General features: G+C 41.8%; 1 protein-coding gene across 2 annotated transcripts in view; it reads left to right on the top strand.

Moving 5' to 3' along the window:
- Positions 1-10,499: 10,499 nt before the first annotated feature.
- Positions 10,500-18,010, top strand: part of SLC10A7 (solute carrier family 10 member 7) — a 187,813-nt gene continuing 180,302 nt past the window's right edge. Inside the window, exons 1-2 of one of the 2 annotated variants that reach the window (XM_024207599.2) lie at positions 10,500-10,958; positions 15,644-15,726. In XM_024207599.2, coding sequence (XP_024063367.1) covers positions 10,859-10,958; positions 15,644-15,726 — 183 coding nt within the window. In that variant the 5' untranslated portion in view covers positions 10,500-10,858. The remainder of the gene's footprint in view (positions 10,959-15,643; positions 15,727-18,010) is intronic. The other variant, XM_026647842.2, reaches the window with a different exon arrangement.

The following is an 18,010-nucleotide window of genomic DNA, read 5'->3' as shown; positions in this document are numbered from 1 at the left end:
TAGGGCCCTCCTTGCCCTTGATTGGCCACTCCAGCATCCCCTGCGATTGGCTGCTTCCCTTGCAGCCACTCTAGGCCGCCTGGAGGACTTCTCCTCTGTCTTTCCTGAGGCTGGGTGAGTCAGGGCTGCGAGACTTCCAGCAAGGGGCCTCCAGACCTACTCCACCCCGTCACAATGGATCAACAGGATAATAAGACATTGGTTTTTATTCATTCAAGCATTGCTCTTTGTGTTGGCTTTCAAATACACAATTCTTTACATGTGCCAGGATTGATCCTATTACAAACTAAATGGAAATATCTGATGACTATTATTCATCTCATACTACAGAGTCCCAGTACAATCTGATATAGTTAAATATGAATATATTTAAGGATCATACTTCAGAAATATTGCCTGTGGAGTCAATCAGATTGGATGAGTGGCATACAGTATGTGGATGGGTTTTAATGAACACTGTTGGTTTTAGTTATGACTTAGCTAAGTAACTATTTATGAATATGAACTAAATATGAATACATGTTAAAATTTTTCCAGTTAGTTCTTAAAAGTAGCCCAATTTCAATATCTTCATAGTTAGGCCCTAACCCTACAGAGGGATCCATGTGAGTAGTCCCTTACACCCATATGATGAGAACCTTAATTTGTGAATGGGGCTGGTATCTCAATAAGAACTAGTGTTCTTCTGATATATCACAGCAAGAAATCCTGTTTGATTCTGCAGTTTGCAATTCAGGGAAGGAAGTTTAGTTTGAATGCATGAAAAAGATGGGAAACTTTCAAATCTGTAATGTAAGTTATATGGAAAATAGGTTTTTCAGTTGGTTTAACCACAGAAATTAACCATAATTTGTCATTGTACTTCTCTTTAATAGTCAGCCATGTGTAAAAAATACAGCTCTAAAAATGAACTGGCTCACCAGACAGCATTTACTTCTGGGAAAAGGCCAACCTACACATATTTAACCATATCACAGACTATCTTTATATTCTGTAGTGTAAGATGTATCTTGCTTATTTGTTGAATGTCTAATTGTAGGTAGTAAGATGGTCATTCCTATTACAGATTTAAAAAACTGGTTGTATACTTGTGAAGAAAATACCAGTACAGAAACAAACATAATAAGATACAGAACCATGAAATCTAATATCCCTTCTATAGTCCTGATTCAGGAGAACATCCCCTATTCAGGACAGCACTTGAGCATGTGCTGACATCCTATTGACATCAAGGGGACTTAAGTACACACTTAAGTGCTGTTCTAATTTGGAGCCATTGTGCATAATTCCTACTACCATTGGAGTAATGAACTAGTAACTCTTGCAACCGGCCTAAGACATTTTATAATACCCAGTAGTAACCAGCAGGAGATCCCTTACAAATATATAAAGCAGTATAAGCACCTATACAATATAGATAAAGTAATGAACTCCATTTGCTTAAGTAAAACCAGTTAACTAGTGTTAACATTATAGCAATCTCTTTCAGCTGTTGAGAAAATCTGAGATTATGCCATTAAGTGACTGTGAGAAATATAAATGTGTTGTAAACTGTCTCCCATATATTTCCACTTTCTCTCCTCAACTTCTCTATAATTAACACCTCTCTTTATCTTGTTCTTCTTGACTATCTTTGTTCTTTTCAAGTTAAATAATTTAATACCTTCTCTTCCTCTCGTTTAAGCTCTCTTTATCTTGTGATCCGCTTTCCTTTATACTGAAATCTCTGCTGTCTAAATGCATAATCAGATGACATCCATTACTGTAGAACTTAAAAATCCCAGCACATTCACTAAAAACATCTAACTGTGTAGTTATTAGACATCAAGGTATGTCATGCACGTGAGAGGATGAATACACAAAAGAAAGAGAAATTAGGAGGCTGAATGTGCTGCAGAGAGAGCCAACTTCTAGACATGACTTAAGAATTACCTGTATTGGATGTTCACATTAAGGGCTTGTCTACACTAGCGAGCTTACAGCGGCACAGCTGTACTGATGCAGCTGTGCCACTGTAAGATCACTCGTGTAGCCACTCTATTCCAAGAGGAGAAAGCTCTCCCATCGACATAACAAAATCACCTCCATAAGTGGTGGTAGCTATTTCAGCAGGAGAAGCTCTCCCGCCAACATAGCACTGTCCACTCCGGCGCTTCTGTCGGTGTAACTTATATCACTCGGGGGAGGGGGGTTCACACCCCTGAGCGACATAAGTTTTATACCAACAAAAGTGGTAGTGTAGACAAGCCCTAAATTTAGAGTGGTGCATTCTATTACTCTCTATCTTTTAAAATATGAAAAGTGGTTACTGTTGACAAAATCTTGTTCACTGTACACAAGTAGTCCTGTTGACTTCAGTAGAACTACTTGCATGAGTGAAGCAGGCAGGATTTGGTTCCAAATAACTATACATCACATGATGCTATTGGATGCAGAAGGAGGTACAAGGGACATAAAGAGGCAGAAAAAGCATCTGGAAGTCTCTGAAGTGTATCATACATTCTCTTCTGGAAAAAAACAGAACAAGTTTGAAGGTTAGTAATGTGAAAACTGAGAGACACTATACAGTTTTCAACTTGTGTGCTGTGTCTAAGCCATAACCAGATTTATCCTATAATAAATCCATTGTATAATGGACAATACACCTGCAGATGTAGCAGCTGATGCTGAGATCTGATCAGATCCCATTAGCTGATTAGGATACTCAAGGGAACTGCATGGGAAACTCCTGAGGAAAGCCTAGCTACTACAGGAAGTGGGTGTGGGTGATTCAGTATCTGCCACTCTTCCCTTGTTAACACTGTTGTGTTAACACTGAACAATTTCCCCAATATGGTGCTATAGGACATGATAATGTTAGAGGTGCCGTCTTGCAGAACAGAGAAAATCACAGTCCTGTTCATTGAATGATACCTTCTTAGAGTTTTCCTCCTCCCTAGCCCCATTCTGTGGGTAAGGTTGATCTGGCCCTATAATATCAAAGATCAGTGACTAAAATCTGCTTTATTTTACTTAGAAGACCCACATACCAAGAGACATAGTAATAACTGGGAAACAGATTTGAGATTAGAAAACAAACACTGAAAAATAATTAGGGATAAGTTATGGACTCAGTTCTATGAAAACATCTCTGCATAAGCCCTCTGAACATGCAGTGTAAAATACTGCATAGATCCTAAGATCCAAAGTCTATATAAAATGAGCAACAGATACAGGTCTATGTCGGCAATGCAATTCAGCAATTGGCAAGTTCTAACACATGATTAGAGTATCCCAAAGTTCAGATCTTCTAGAAACAAGTTGTTAAACAAAGCAACCTGATAGTCTCTTGTAAAAATGAATGTCTATCGTTTTATTTGGCATAGACAAAAAGTTGACCCTTTTGGTGACTGGTACTAGACTTGTTATTGCACCCCACAGACTAGCCTCTTTCTTTCCAATCTCAGCAACTGATACCATAACGAATGATATTCTGGATGTGGATACATTTACTTCCATGGAATATGGTAAAAATGATGGCTTCCTGGCTATTTATCATCCTTCTCGTAACTATTCTGAATCTGATACCCACTCGGCTATCGCAGCTAGCTTATTCTTCCCTTTACCTTATTGATCTTCTCTGATATTGCTGTGTATTTTACTCCTAGCAATTATTCAGTGGGTATTTTCTTATTGCCAATACTCTGTCAGTGATTTGTTATCCTATTTCTGTTTTCTGCTGTGATTCTCAATTTTTTTAAAAAAGTAACAAAGCCAGAAGATATGCATGAAACATTAATTTCCTTTGTTTTTAAAAAGTCATAAAGTTGCCCATTCTACAATGGATAGGCCAGTCCCAATTTCAAATGGCCTATGCCTTGACCTTTAAGACTAATGTGCAGGGTATTAGTAAGTTAGGATTGAATTCAGGAACAGAAAACCCTTTGGCTATAGAGATTTGTTATTGTTCCATTGGACCAATCAAAAACAGGGACATATCATGCAAACTCTCTTAAGAAACAGTTTCAAAATATATTCCACAGAAAGGCATGTGTTAGTATTGTATTACTATGTTCTTTGGAACTGATGCTGCAAACAGTCCCACAGATTCTAATAGGGGTTTCATTATTGCATATTTGCAAGATCAGGCCCAATGTAACAAAGGTAAACTATAAACTGTAGAAGTCTGAGTACATTAACATCATTTGTAGATAAACTGATGTATATTAATTCACACTTCTACACTTTCAATGCAGTCGTGGGTGATTTAGCCATGCAGCTCAGAGTCAAAGGCATTCAGAAAACTGAAACTCTTGCAAGACTTTGGAATTGTGAGGGAAAACATCCAGTTTCTTTACTTTTACAACAGTCTGCATAGCATGCACAGAAGAGATTTTTAACAATGGGTAAACTGAGTTTTAGCATACATAGACAAGAAAATGTTCACAAGTGGCCTGCTTTCATCAATGATGTTAATGAAGCGTAAGACTGGAGTAACATAGTGGCAAATCAGGCCCTATAAGCATGCTATAAAAGTTATCAATGGAATTGAGGGCTAACATTGAATAACTGGCTCTCTTTTTTAGCATGTGCTAACAACTGTACATGTACATCTCAAGCACGAATATTGTGGATGCATTGGCTGGAATTTGCATGTGCCACTTACATCAACAAGACAGACTTCCCTGCACATACAGTTGTCAATGCACAAATGAAGGCTAGGTGGAGGCAGCCTACAGACTGTTTTAAAAAATTACAAGGAAGCTTAGTGGCTAGACATAAAATGACTAGGATTCTAGCTATGTCCTCTATTAGGGTTGGAGCTAAGTTGTGTCAGTAGTAATACCCTGTATTATTGCCTGTATAGCATCTTATTAAGGTGCTTGGCACTTCTCATTATAAGACCCTGGTTCAGTAGCTTATAGTTCTGCCAAACTTTAAATATTTAGGCTGTAATTTTCCACAACGGGTGTCTCCCTCAGGTTGATTTTTTTTTTTTAATTTCAGCCAAAATGGTTCAGCCATTTCTGAGATGCCCAGGCAGTGTGGAGGAGAAGCCTGCCTGATTCAAATTCAGAAAGGACAAGAGTCAAACATGGGCTGGAGGGAGTAGATTGGGAGAAGGAGTACATGTGAGGAAACAGGGCTGGAGACTGGTGAGATGTGGGGAGAGGGAAACTGGGTCTGGGTTTGGAGGGGAGAGTGGGTCAAGGAGCCTGGGAAGAAGACCATGAGCCTGGATGAGAAGCCCTTGGAGGGAGATTGGGACTGGATCCAGTGGGGATGGAGAACATAGGTGGGGGCATGCGGAGGTGACTGGATGCCAGAGTTGGGAAGAGAGATTGGCTGAGAAGTCAGGATTAGGGGGTGGAACTTGAACTGGTTGAGCAAGAATACTGGGGACAAGGAGTTGGGAGTTTATGTGGGGAACTGGGTATGATTGGGAGGGGGACTGGGACTGGGATTCCAGAGCTGTGAGACTAGGACCTATTGGCTAAAGGGACTGAAAAGACAAGCCTCAGGAGTGGAGACTAGGACTAGTTAGGCTAGCAGGATGGGGTGAAGAGAAGAAAAGACTAGGGCAATAGATGGTAGGAGGGGATGGGCACAAGTAGGGATGCCCAGGGGAGTGAGCAGAAGAGTCTGTGCTCACCACAAAACAATCATCTCCAGAGCCTGGAATAAAAATATCACAGCCTCTCACCATTCCTTTGCTCCCAGGAAATATCAGTGAAACTCACTGCCAAAGTGTGTCTCTCATCCCCTATTAGCCCTGGTCCACTAGAGGATGACAACCTACTATGAGGGTTGTTCAGAAAGTGTCTGGCCTGATGATGCCCCTTCATATGCCACAATAAAAAACTGGGCTACTGAAGTTAAGTGAGGGAGAATCAGCACTGAGAATGAACCAATGTCAGGACACACCAAGTGGGCAATCATATCAGAAAAAGTTGATGCAGTCCACAAGATGGTGATGGATGACAGAAGATCAACAGTCAGGCACATAGCTGAAACAGTGGGCCTCAGCATTGAGTCTGTTTACACCATCCTCAGTTAAGACTTGGGGCATAAGAAAGTGCTGTGGAAAGTTGAGGCGAGGAGTGGTGCTTCTCCAGACCAGTGCATCACCCCACAGCACTCTGACCACAGCAACCAAATGCAGCTTTCAGCTGCTTCCCCAAATTTGGCTCTCTCAAACTGCTATCTGTTCCCTAAGTTGAAGGAAGACCTTTGTGGGAAGAGTTTCAATTATGATAATGAAGTGATCATAGCAGTTGAGTTTCTGGACATGCAGGACAATGACTTTTACAATATTTTACAGCACAGCCAAGCTGCAGCTGTCCTGGACCAAGTGCATTGATGTCAGGGGGGACTATATTTAAAAAATAAACTGAATGAAAATTATGGTTTTTTCTTTGTCAGACTAGAACTTTTCTGAAATACAGTGATCAGTTACCTCATTAGCTTGAGTGACAGGTCGAAGCAGTGGATCTAAAGATTATAACCCTTCACATGAACTATGTTGGTACCAATATGATACTACGTGATGGAAGGTTTTTCAGTTTGCCTTTTTTAAAACCTAGGAAGTTATGCACAAAAAAAAGCAGTTAAAAGAACATTATTGAAGTTGCAAAGTCAAACACTCCAAAGTTAGAAAATGCCAGAATTATGGTGGCCCAGGCAACCTTAATTTGGTTCCCTTGTGCATATGCATTCTGATAGTCATTAACTACACAATCACATAATTTTTCCAGAGGGCCCCTGCCTACTTCAGTACATAGTATGGATCTGATCTGGAGACGAATCACAGTTAGGTAGTGAAGGATGCTGTTGTCTGTGTAGGATTACTGCCTCATTTGTAGCAGATGTTGGAAGGTGTGTAGTGATTGAGGCAAGGGATTGCAGGAAGAACAAGGATGGTCTCATGCCCTAGAGAACTGGATTCTGCCTCTGCCACAGAATTCCTTTGTGATTCTGGTCAAATCCCTTTAGCCCAACTTTTCACAGGTAGTCACTAATTGTGTATTCCTTGTTTTGTGAGTGTCTGACTTGAGACTTAGGGTCTGATGTGCAGAAGTGCTGATCACTCACAGTTGAAGTCACTGGGAGCTGTGCTTTGAACATATAAAGTGCAATACAATTCTAAGATTCTAGGTGTGTCAAATAAGGCACCCAAAATTCAGGGACTTTTGACCTTAATCATTCTTTGCCTGAGTACCCCATATGTAAAATGGGGATAATGCCCTTTGTGTGACAGGGGTGTTCTGAAAATAAATCCATTAATATGTGTGAATCACTCATATATTATAGTGATGAGTGCCATATGAAAGCCCATCAGGAAATTAATAATCCTGTCTTCAGAGCAGATAGTATAGTATAATATAGTATACAGAGAATAGGGCATTGTGTCACACATCAGACATTGAGAATAAAACAAAATATTGAATAGGTATGCATTAAGTAAGCACCATCTATTCTGTGAACTGCAAAAAAAGTATTGATCACATAATTAAAGACTATCATAATGCACATACACAAGGAGTGGGGAGCAAATTAGGGTGAACAGGAAACCTTAATTCTGGAATTCCCTAACTTTTGACTGGTTGGCTTTGCAACCTTCATGATGTGTTTTAGTGTATTTTTGTCTTTGTATAACATTGAAGTAAATAACATAGATGTTTATCCTTTGCTTAGTAACAATGGTAGCTCATTTGATGAGCCCTGATAAACTTGGACGTGTCTTTCAACCCTACTGGGGCAGAGTAATGTCCCAATTTTCTCATCTGTAGAATAAGGCTGGTAATGTTTGTAAAATGCTTTGGGATCCATGGATGAACTGTCTATATAAATACTGTTACCTGATAAATACTAGGTAAAAACCCATTCCAAATATATTTCAGTAGGTGCAGTCCCATAACTGTTGTAACCACCCATTGACATTGTGAAAACAGCTGCAGGACCAGTTCAACTATTGCTGGTAGCAGTTTCAAATATTAAGGCATACCATAAGAGAAGTTCTATATATAAAATACAAGGACATTGACCAGAGGATGGTTCTAGTCAAATACACACTTGAATAGGTGAGATCAGAACTGAGCTGTGAGCTATAAACAGTAAACATTTATTTACAGGAAAGCAAAAAAAAGCATATGGTCCAACTGTTCTTTGAAGCCTGAATACACCCATGGAGAATGTGCAGAATAAACTTACCTAAACACTTAAAAAGCAAATATCAGGAACTGTTATGTGCTTAAAACACCACTGAACAAGGGCACTATGAAAGTACTGGTGTGAGCAGTTACAATGATAAAACGTTTCATACTTTATCATTTCCTTGTTAATGTGATTTAGAGGAAGGGGGTCATGGCCAGTCTGAGACTGGACTAATGAATCCATCAGGGAAGCTGATACAAGAGAGGAATAGAAAATTGAAAGTGCAAGTCGAGCACCAGGATCAGATTTTTATGATACTCTGTTTTAATGGAGATTTATTTAGTATTGAAATAAGCCCACTGACTTTCAGCTAAAGACTAGAAGAGAATCATATATATTTTCCTAAGTCTGGAGGCAAGCTAATTTAGTAGGCATTCATACGATAAATCACAAAAGATTAAGTTGGCTTTAGTTTATAGAAAGTGTTCCTTTTCCTGGAGGCAGGGTAGATGACTTTGAATCAGTTCAAGTGAGACAGGGAATCTGCTTTTTGTGGTGATGCAATGGTAGTGATAAGTGGATAAACTTGAAGGCAATGATGATGAATCTGCCATACATGGTTTTATCACATCACTTAAATGACCAGTAGTAATTCTTTTTTGCTCTCTGTAATTTGACTACATGCAAACACAGGATTGTTAATGAAAGAGAATTAGATTTCACCTTGGAGAACTTCATCATTAAGGGAAAAACACAGTTATTTGGTAAGGATCTGTAGCGCTTGGTGCTCTACACAGGTCACAAAGGAAAACACAGTCCCAAAGAGTTTACAATTGACAGCCTTGCTCCAGCAAGAAATGTACGGACTCCTGTGCCTGCAATCCACTTTTTGTGAGCTGGAGTCCCACACCTGTGTGGATCAAATTGCAGGATCAAGGCCAATATAGACAACGTTGAAGCCATTAAGCCTCCATCTATTTAGGTCAATTACTTTGTAGGCTCTGGGGTAATCTGTATACAAAAAAACCCTTTTTTATGCTAGTGTGTAGGAACATATCTCAACCCAGACATACACAGCCTACTCCAGACTACACACCAGTAACACCCAGTAATAATCTGAATAGAGAAACTAGTCTCCCTTATACAGTTTCTGACATTTTTCTTTTTATTGTGAACAACCCTCCTTCCAAATAGTGTATTCTACATGTCTTACACACCTCATGTTTCACAAACTGTCCTAGTGAATATTACAAAAGTCAGAACCGTGATCATAGACTTAAAAACAAAATACAATGATATCTATATTTGTTTAGTAATGATGTATTTTTCTATGCTGTTCCTATTTTCATATAAGCAATAACTACAACTGTCAATGTTATAAATTGAATGGGGTTAGTTCTGTGGCATTCAGAAGCAAACTGCAGGCATCCGTCCTACAAGTTGGCCCAGTAAGTAAGCTTATCAGTTGTTGACCAGAAGAATCAATCAGTTAAACAACTTCTGGAAGGCCACTAATTGTGGTCTCCTGGTTGAAGAAAAACTTGTTGTGATGGTAGAGCCTGGAGGTGACAAACACTGAACTTTTGCACTGGTGTAGCCCTCTGGGCAACTAGTGGCTACAAACTAAGGGATCGGTCCATGCTCTTCTTTCTTGGTAGTTAAAATTTAAGAGCCCTGAAAGGCCAGTGGATCGAGGTCTACTTTTGACGGTAATTCACTCTTACATTTTATCAGACAGTTTCCAGAACCTGAAACTTCCTTCTTTGCCAGAAATTGCTTCCTGCCAGACTGTGCAGCACACGCACCGGTTGCTGATTACACCCTCGTCTCCTCTGCTGCATACGGGAGTTTTCCACATCCCCTGCCACGAACAAAGAAGCGAGTCATCCCAGCAACCAGCCTCCCATTGCAAACGCGCCCATTGGTTTGCAAAGGTAGCTCGGGAAGAACGCGCACGTGTTGCTCTGACTGTCTCCCCGCCCCGGGCGCCCCCGGGACCCGCACGCTGTTACAGCCGCGATTGAGGAGGAGGAGCGCGGCCAGCCCGGCCCCGGGGAAAACCTCCATCTCCAGGAACTGAAAACCCGAGTCACCCCTCCCCCTAGCTCGTACGTCAAACGCCGGGCGTCACAGACACATTGTAATGTATCAAAAAAGCGCGCAGCCCCCTAATCGCTGCCTCCTGCACCGGCACCAGCCCCGCCACCCCCGCCGCCGGGAGGGGGTTCCCCGGGCTGGCTGGCTGCAGCCGAGCCCCGGAGGCAGGAGCGGCTGCTGGCGCTGCTCTGCGGTCCCGCGTCCTGGCCGGGCTGCAGCCGCCGGTGCCCGCTTGAGCTAGCGGAGCTGCCCCGCTGGGGGTAGCCGCGTAACTCCGCGCCGGGGAGGCAGCGGGCTCTGCAGCCCGACCCCCTGTGATCTCGCGCGGTGCCCAGGCAGCCGGCCGGCGTTCCCTTGCCGCGGGGGGGAGCGGGGGAGCTCGGGGCTGCGGCGGGAGCCGGTGCGAGTCTATTAGCAGGCGCGTGGTAGTGATGGCGGCTCTCAGTGAGACTTTCCCTGTCACTGGCTACTACTCCCGGCTCCTGCCCGCCGCCGCGGCAGCCCCGTTCCGAGCCCGCCCGCCCTTTGCAGCACAGCCGCCGCCGCCGGGCAGCAGGGGCCACAGGCGGGCGCGGGGGCGGCCGGAGCGGTGAGTGCCGGACCGGCGGCAGCCCGCGCGCCGCGCAGCATGGGGCTGCTGGAGCGGACGAGGAAAGAATGGTTCATTCTGGGAATAGTGCTGGTGATCGCCGTGGCTAAGCTGGAGCCTGCCATTGGGGTGAAAGGGGGTAAGTCTGGTCCCCGCCGCGCCGGCTGGTGCCGGGGGCCCGCAAAGCCCCCGAGAGAGGGGAGGGGCAGGGGGCATTGAACGAGTGCTGGCGGTGCCCTGCGCGGCGCTCCTAGCCTAGCCCCTCTCTCGGCTTGTTCGCTTGCAGACGAGAAAGGGGCTGAGCACGAGGGGTGGGGGCAGCGTCCCTTGCTGCAGATCACCAGTCTCAGGGTGAACCAGACCAACTCCGAGCTGGACTCCGGGGTTACTTTCAAGGCACAGCATCATGCTGCCCCAGAAACGTAGCGTTACTTAGCCAAGTCCTGCTCTGAACGTGGCCGTTGCTTCCAACAACTGGGTAAAATTCCCACCCCACTGGGGCGTTTGGATGCGCACGTTATGAGCTGCGGAGTTCACGCGGCTGCCCCCAACACAGAGCTCCATTGAGGCTCCAGGGCATTACACACTGACACGTTGCACTGAGACCCGGCACGACTTCCGTGTGCTGGAATTGAACGGCGGTACAGTGCTAGCTACCAGCACAACCCTGCTCAGTCGGGAAGGGTGGATTTTTCTGCAGCTGTCAAACTTGAAGAGAAGTGCTTTAAAAACAAAGAGTGAAGTTTGTCAGTGTCTCATTGAAATATACACCATAAAATCCCTGATCACAAGAGAGAGGAGACACTTTAAAATTACCTAAAATGAGTCCAAAATTAAGGAACCTCTTTCCAAACGAGTGACACTAATAACTGGAGAAATAACGTTTAATCACTCTCAAGTTTTAAGCGATGGCAAATCATATTATAAGGGATATGTTTCAAATGTGGGGAATTCAGTCTTGCTAGTCCCAATTTTTTTTAAATGAGTTCAGTTCCTTCTTTATATCAGAAACTCATCAGTAAATATTAATATATATGGATTGTATCTTAAACTTCAGTCATAATCTGAAGCCTTAATATAGCCTCTAAGGTGTCAATTTAAAATAAAAAGTAACTTAATGTTGTAACTTTGAAATATGTAGCATTTAGGCAATTGCATGCTATTGTTTACCTTCAATGTGCAAACTTTAGTGCCAGGCTCAATGCTTAAACATCAAATAGGGATCATGCTCTGTCTTGTTCAAATCTCAAAATATAATAGATTTTTTTAAAAAGAATTTATTTGAGAAAACTGGGTTGAAATCCTTTCTAATGCTCATGTTGTTTCTGTGGCACGCATGCTCTGTGAAGCAATGTTCTTGTTTTTCAGTGGCAGCAGAATACTTATTCTGAGAGCTTCCCCCAAATAACTTTAAAATTTGGGTTGGCAAGAGGCCCCTGAGAGGAAGCTACTAGACTTATGGGCGCTATAGCACCCAGCCCCATAATTATACCTGCTATACTTTTAGAGTCTTGCTGCATTTACTTTTTAATCAAAATTATACATGTCTAGAATAACCTAGGTAGAATCCCTTGCTGGGTCAGACATTCCCCTTCTCATCTTCTATTTACACTGTACAAAAATTAATAAGTAGTGTATATTTGTAAGATGTTTGAGTATCTTTGCCTTGACTGATAATGGTGTAAATGGGATTAAAACTTATTTTGAATATTTTGACTTGGGGAAAATAACTTCCATTAAGAACTGGCTAAGAAGTAGATAAAATAACTGGAGTTTAATATTTTATGTCTTCCATCTCTACCCCACTTGAGAGGGATGCTGAATGACAACTTGAAATTGAGTCAAAAGTAATTTTAGGTACTTTATCTGTCCCAGACTCCTCCTGTTTATGGTTTTACCTATAATATCTTCCTATTTGTAAATAATCCTTGTCTGTCCCCCTGTTGTCTCCACATGAACAACGGGGAAAACTAGTGATTCTATAAGGGTAACAATGAAGCTACCTGTACACCAGTGCAATCAAATGCCTGATGTAAACTGGGGGGGGGGAGGGAATCTTCTTGTTAAAGAAATCTTATGCATTACTTGTAACAATAACAAGTAAACAGCATTCTGTGTGATTTTTTTTTTTTAGTTGATGACATCTCTTTAATTATAGTAGGTGTTTGATAGCACTTACTGATAATTGGTTTTCATTAGAACTCCCAGCTCCAAATACTCAGAACATTTACTTTTTGAGAAGATTTTCTGTGTATTTGGTTTCTGCCTGTGTAGAAAGTATTAGCAACATTTCTTCAGTCATTCTTATGTTATGGGAGGAAAAAACACTTTGTCCATGATATTAAAAATAAATACATTCTAACTCTTTAACCTTTGTTTTAATTTTTAACAGAGCTGAATTTTGAAGGCTGACAGTTCTCACTGAGGACCTAGTGCTATTGCTTGGCTTCAGGAGAAAAAATAAAGTTATAAATAAAGTGATTTAAAAATCCTTTGAGTATTTTCTGGGGTAACTAAGGCCCCAATCATGCATGGAGCACAGTATGGTAAAACTCTTGCACTTGCATAAGCCCCATTGAAGTCAATACTCTGTAAAGGTGAATGAGGCCACCCACATGTAGTTCCTTGCAGGATCAGGACCTGCTTTAAGGAGAGCCTAGTGGTGAGATAACTGCTTTGTGACATCATTGGACTTGTCCCTGATTGACTGGACCATCAGGTTCATGACTAGTCATCTCAGTGGCTGTTCCTGGGACAACTTGCATAAAAGACATGAAAATAGCTATTGAAACATACTGAAAAAATCCTTAAACCTCCTCCACTTTACTTAAATAACCCTACTTCCACACCTGCTTTAAGATCAGAGAAAACAGAGGTTCTCAAACTCGGGGTTGTTACATAGCGGGTGGTGAGCTGTCAGCCTCCGTCCCAAACCACGCTTCACCTCCAGCATTTATAATAGTGTTAAATATTAAAGTGTTTTTAATTCAGAAGGAGGGGGGGTCACACTCAGAGGCTTGCTGTGTGAAAGGGGTCACCAATACAAAAGTTTGAGAACCACAGGGAGAGAAACAGGAGAAAAACGCAGGTATGGTGGTAAAATGTGTGGCTTTTGTGACACTCCAGCTGACAAAACCATAGTACAACTTATAGAGGCTGTGTCCAAGGTTTTTTTTGGCAGAGTGCGCATGGCTGTGGAACAGTGTTCTGTTCGCAGCTAGGCTGAGCTCTAGTCTTACCATCTTCAGGGCATGATGCAAAAACCATCTTTTTGTCTGTTTTACTGGCACATGAGTGGGCTCATTTGATTCCACTTTGAGTATGTTCCTTCTGATAAGAAGAGATAAGGGAGAGCTATGCTTCCATTTGATGTTCCATGAACTAGACAAGTATTTGAGTGTGCCAATTCTAAAGTAACCTGAGCTAATTCACATAGTAACATTCAGGTTTCCCAGTTCAAAACCAGGCAAAATAAAAGTTGGATTCCAACAACATCAATATCATAGCCATGTTGCACCTACATAGCATTTTTCTATTTCTTTGTTTCTGGTTATATGCTTAACTTACTATTGCCATAAATTATACAAAAAGCACAACACAGCCAAGTTATTGTTGCAGCTGAAACTTTAACGTTTGCATTTCCTGACTTTTTTAAAAAGTTGTGTATAGTGTAACGTGTTTTGTATTTAATACACACACAGTTTTTGTATCTCATGGAGCCAGGCCTATCTAAATGCAGGATTTCTCTGTAAATAGCTTGTCTCCAGCGATGCAGAAGTTGGGTGGATTCAGTGTAGAATCAAGCTCTGTATGAACTTTGAGAGCATTGACTTGTATAGAGGATTCAGTTTCTCTGTGACTATCAATAATGTATCTTTCATACACAAGAGGAGACAGGATCTCCTCTTTTGGAGTAGAGTAAAGGCTTGCCTGCTTGCTACTGCAATTATAGTCATGTCAGATTAGTACTACTAAAAGTATGAAATAAAAAGGAAAGATAATTTTAAAATAAGATCCACTAGCTGAGTTTAGATATTAGCTTGGTCAGAACTCCATTACTAATGTTTAAAAATGGAGGCTGGGTTTTGTTTTCAGCATTTCCACATGAGGCATGGTTCCTGCCCCAAAAGGATATTTGTCATTTTTATAAGAGTGCAAAATGTTAATTCCTTTGAAAAAGTGTACAAACATAGGCCTTTGATTCAGTGGGGCTCCTTGGAGGTGCAGGGGTCTGCCCATGCAGATCTAACTGCCAGATTGGGACCTTAGTGTGTTTAGAAATCATGTACAGCTTGAGTGGGCCATTATGAAGCAAGTCTATGTTGAGGATTATGTGGAACTACACTGCCCCAGGGAGCCCTTTTGTGGGGGGGGGGGATGGAGCTTGCTTTCCACTTTGCACTCAGCCAGGGCCACTGGCTGGTACATGTTGCAATTCTGACTGGCCCATATGTGTGCAGCCCAAAGGTGGGAGAAGGCTCCTTATTTGCCACTCACCACTTAATATTTCCGCATTAAGGCAAGGTAGAATCTGCCCCATGGTAACCAACAGGTATTGGTTACAAAGGCATACTCTTCATTGCATCATGCCTAATTGCTATCTCTCTTCGTTAATTAGTCTTGTTTGTTTTTGTTTTAAAATAAGAATGACATTCACTTAAATATCAAAACGTAGTCTTTTAAAACAGACTTTAAAATTAATGATCAAAAGTGCTGCAAATATTTCTCTACATTCTGAAATATTTAATTACTTTGGTGTATTATAACTTTTTATAGTGTTATTTCCTTAAGTGGTTCACTTTGTTTTTGTGTTTGTTTTTTTAGGACCACTGAAGCCAGAAATTACCATAACATACATTGCTGTTTCAGCTATATTCTTTAACAGTGGACTCTCATTAAAAACTGAGGTACTGTAAATAAGTTCTCTTTGGTTCTTTCTCATTTTATTTTAAAAGTTTGGGCTGATCTTCAATAGGCCTGATTGTAGTTAGGCACATCAAATTACTCACCCTTTTTTGTTGGTAGATGACTAATGGAACCATGTGAAAGTGACGTGTGTACATAACTAGATTGTGCGTTTTAAAGCACAGGAAGGGAAGAGGAGCAGGACATACTGAGTGAAATTCACTCACCTGTGGATGGTCTGCACAAGACACTTTATTGCTGCAGAAATCCCACAGCAGATCTCTAGTGAGATTGAGAGAGTGTAAATGAAGCCTCCATGCCTGTATGAACTACACAGCGGGCTTAGCATCATCCCCAAATGTGGCTGACTGAGCAAGTAGCTACCGGATCCATGCTTATGATGACCCAGTGGCTTCAAACTGCTGCAGAGGTGGACGCTCAAGGGGTAGCAGCTGCTACGACAGTTTATTGTCTGGAATCGTGGTCCTAGAAGAGTTTCTCTACAGTTCCATGGCCTGCCTATGGCTTGGAAACAGTTTCCTAGAAGATTCTCTTATATTCAGTTGTGCTTGGTGGAATGCTGAACTTCAAAGGCATATTGCTGCATTTGTGCTTTGACTCTGCTGCCACACTCAGCGGTGCTTCAGGTGCCTGAGCCTGTTTCAATTCTTATTTCCATTTTATTTAAAAAATAATAATTGGTGGGTGGGGGGAGTCTCCTGTAGCTTAAGGAAAAGAAATGTTGCCTAGTTGCCTGCAAAACTTCGGTGACTGGGTGGAGGGATGCAGCAATTTTCTGTCAAATTTGTCTGCCAGCGCATCTCAGGTGGCCTTACTTAAAAGAGAACCATTGCATTTCTCTGCCAGTCCAGCCTCTCTGTTCCTTTTCACTTTGTTGACTGATTTGATCTGTTACTTAAGAGGATAACTTAAATAGCTCCTAATACACCTGCGTAAGTAAGTAATTTAGCTAGCTGCAAAGCAATGATGAAATCAATAATTTGGTTAATACTTTGCACCAGGATTTGACAAATCCCACCTTTGTTAAGTGGGAAGTTTCTCTTGGCTGTTGAGCCAAACTATATTATTGAATTCTGCAGAATTTCAGCTTTCATTTTTTTTTTAAAGTTTCTAAGCTTATGGTTGTGAAGATAACCCTCCAAATGGGAGCCAAGTCTGAATTAATGCCATCTTAGTCTATAGTCAGATTGCTCCAGCGCCACTGTCGATTCTCATGGTTTTGCCCAGTTATGGCAGCAGTGAAGTTAATAACTCTGGTTGGCTTCATTGCTGCTATTTCAGAAGCCTGTGGTTATCAGTGAAACTGTCAAGAATCATGTCAGTTTCATCCTTCCACATGGAATACCAATTAATACTAACAGAAGCTAGCACTGGAATTATTCATGGGGAAGAGGACCCAAAAACAGTGGCTGGGAAGTGGTAGTGTAGTCGAGTTCTCTTCTCTCAGCAGGCAGGAATTCCTGGAGTGCAGGGAAGAAATGGAAAGGTCCTTTTTCCTTTCAGTAATTTCAAGTCTTGATGCTTCAAATTAATAAAACAGCTGCTAACTAGAAGCTGATAAGAGAGATGGACCCCCACACCTTTTTCAGGGACAGTACTATGGTAGTCATGCCAGCAAGTGAGGGTGGCAGAAGGGCTTGGCTTCTGTATCTGGCTGGTAAGGCACCCCCCGCCCTCCCATCATTTTTTGTATCTACCTTTGTCTAGTAGGTTTAGGGCTTGGCAAGTTAAGTGCCTAATAAAATTTTCAAGCCCAGCTTTGGACTTGCATGGTATCTTTTCATCCAAGGACCTCAAAGCAATTTATAAACATGAATAAGGGCATGTGTACACTATAAAATTATGTTGACCTAAGTTATGATGGCATACAGCTGCCACAGTAATTAAATCGCTTTTGCAGGTCCACACTACACTCCTTGTGTCGGCAGTGAGCGTCCTCACCGGGAGCGCTTGTACCGATTGTATTGTTAGTGTGGAGCATTGTGGGACAGCTTCTGAAAGCTAGTGACAGGTGATGTAAACAATGCAGTGTCTACATTGACACTGTGTCGACCTAACTACGTCAACCTTAACTTGATGCCACTTGTGGGGGTGGTGTTATTAAGCTGGCATAGCGGGGCAGTTATGTCAGCGGGAGCGAAATTTTAGTGTAGACACTTACTTAGGTCTTAGTCAATTAGGTCAATGCAAGGCAATTTACATCAGCCTATATTCCCATATTTTTATATTACAGTATTTTGAGTTGCAGTGCCAGTTATTTTCTCT

This window comes from Terrapene carolina, unplaced genomic scaffold (genome assembly GCF_002925995.2).
Source record: "Terrapene carolina triunguis isolate 2854851 unplaced genomic scaffold, T_m_triunguis-2.0 Scaffold66, whole genome shotgun sequence".
Classification (NCBI taxonomy): Eukaryota; Metazoa; Chordata; order Testudines; family Emydidae; genus Terrapene; species Terrapene triunguis.
This window is presented reverse-complemented; position numbering and strand designations above follow the sequence as displayed.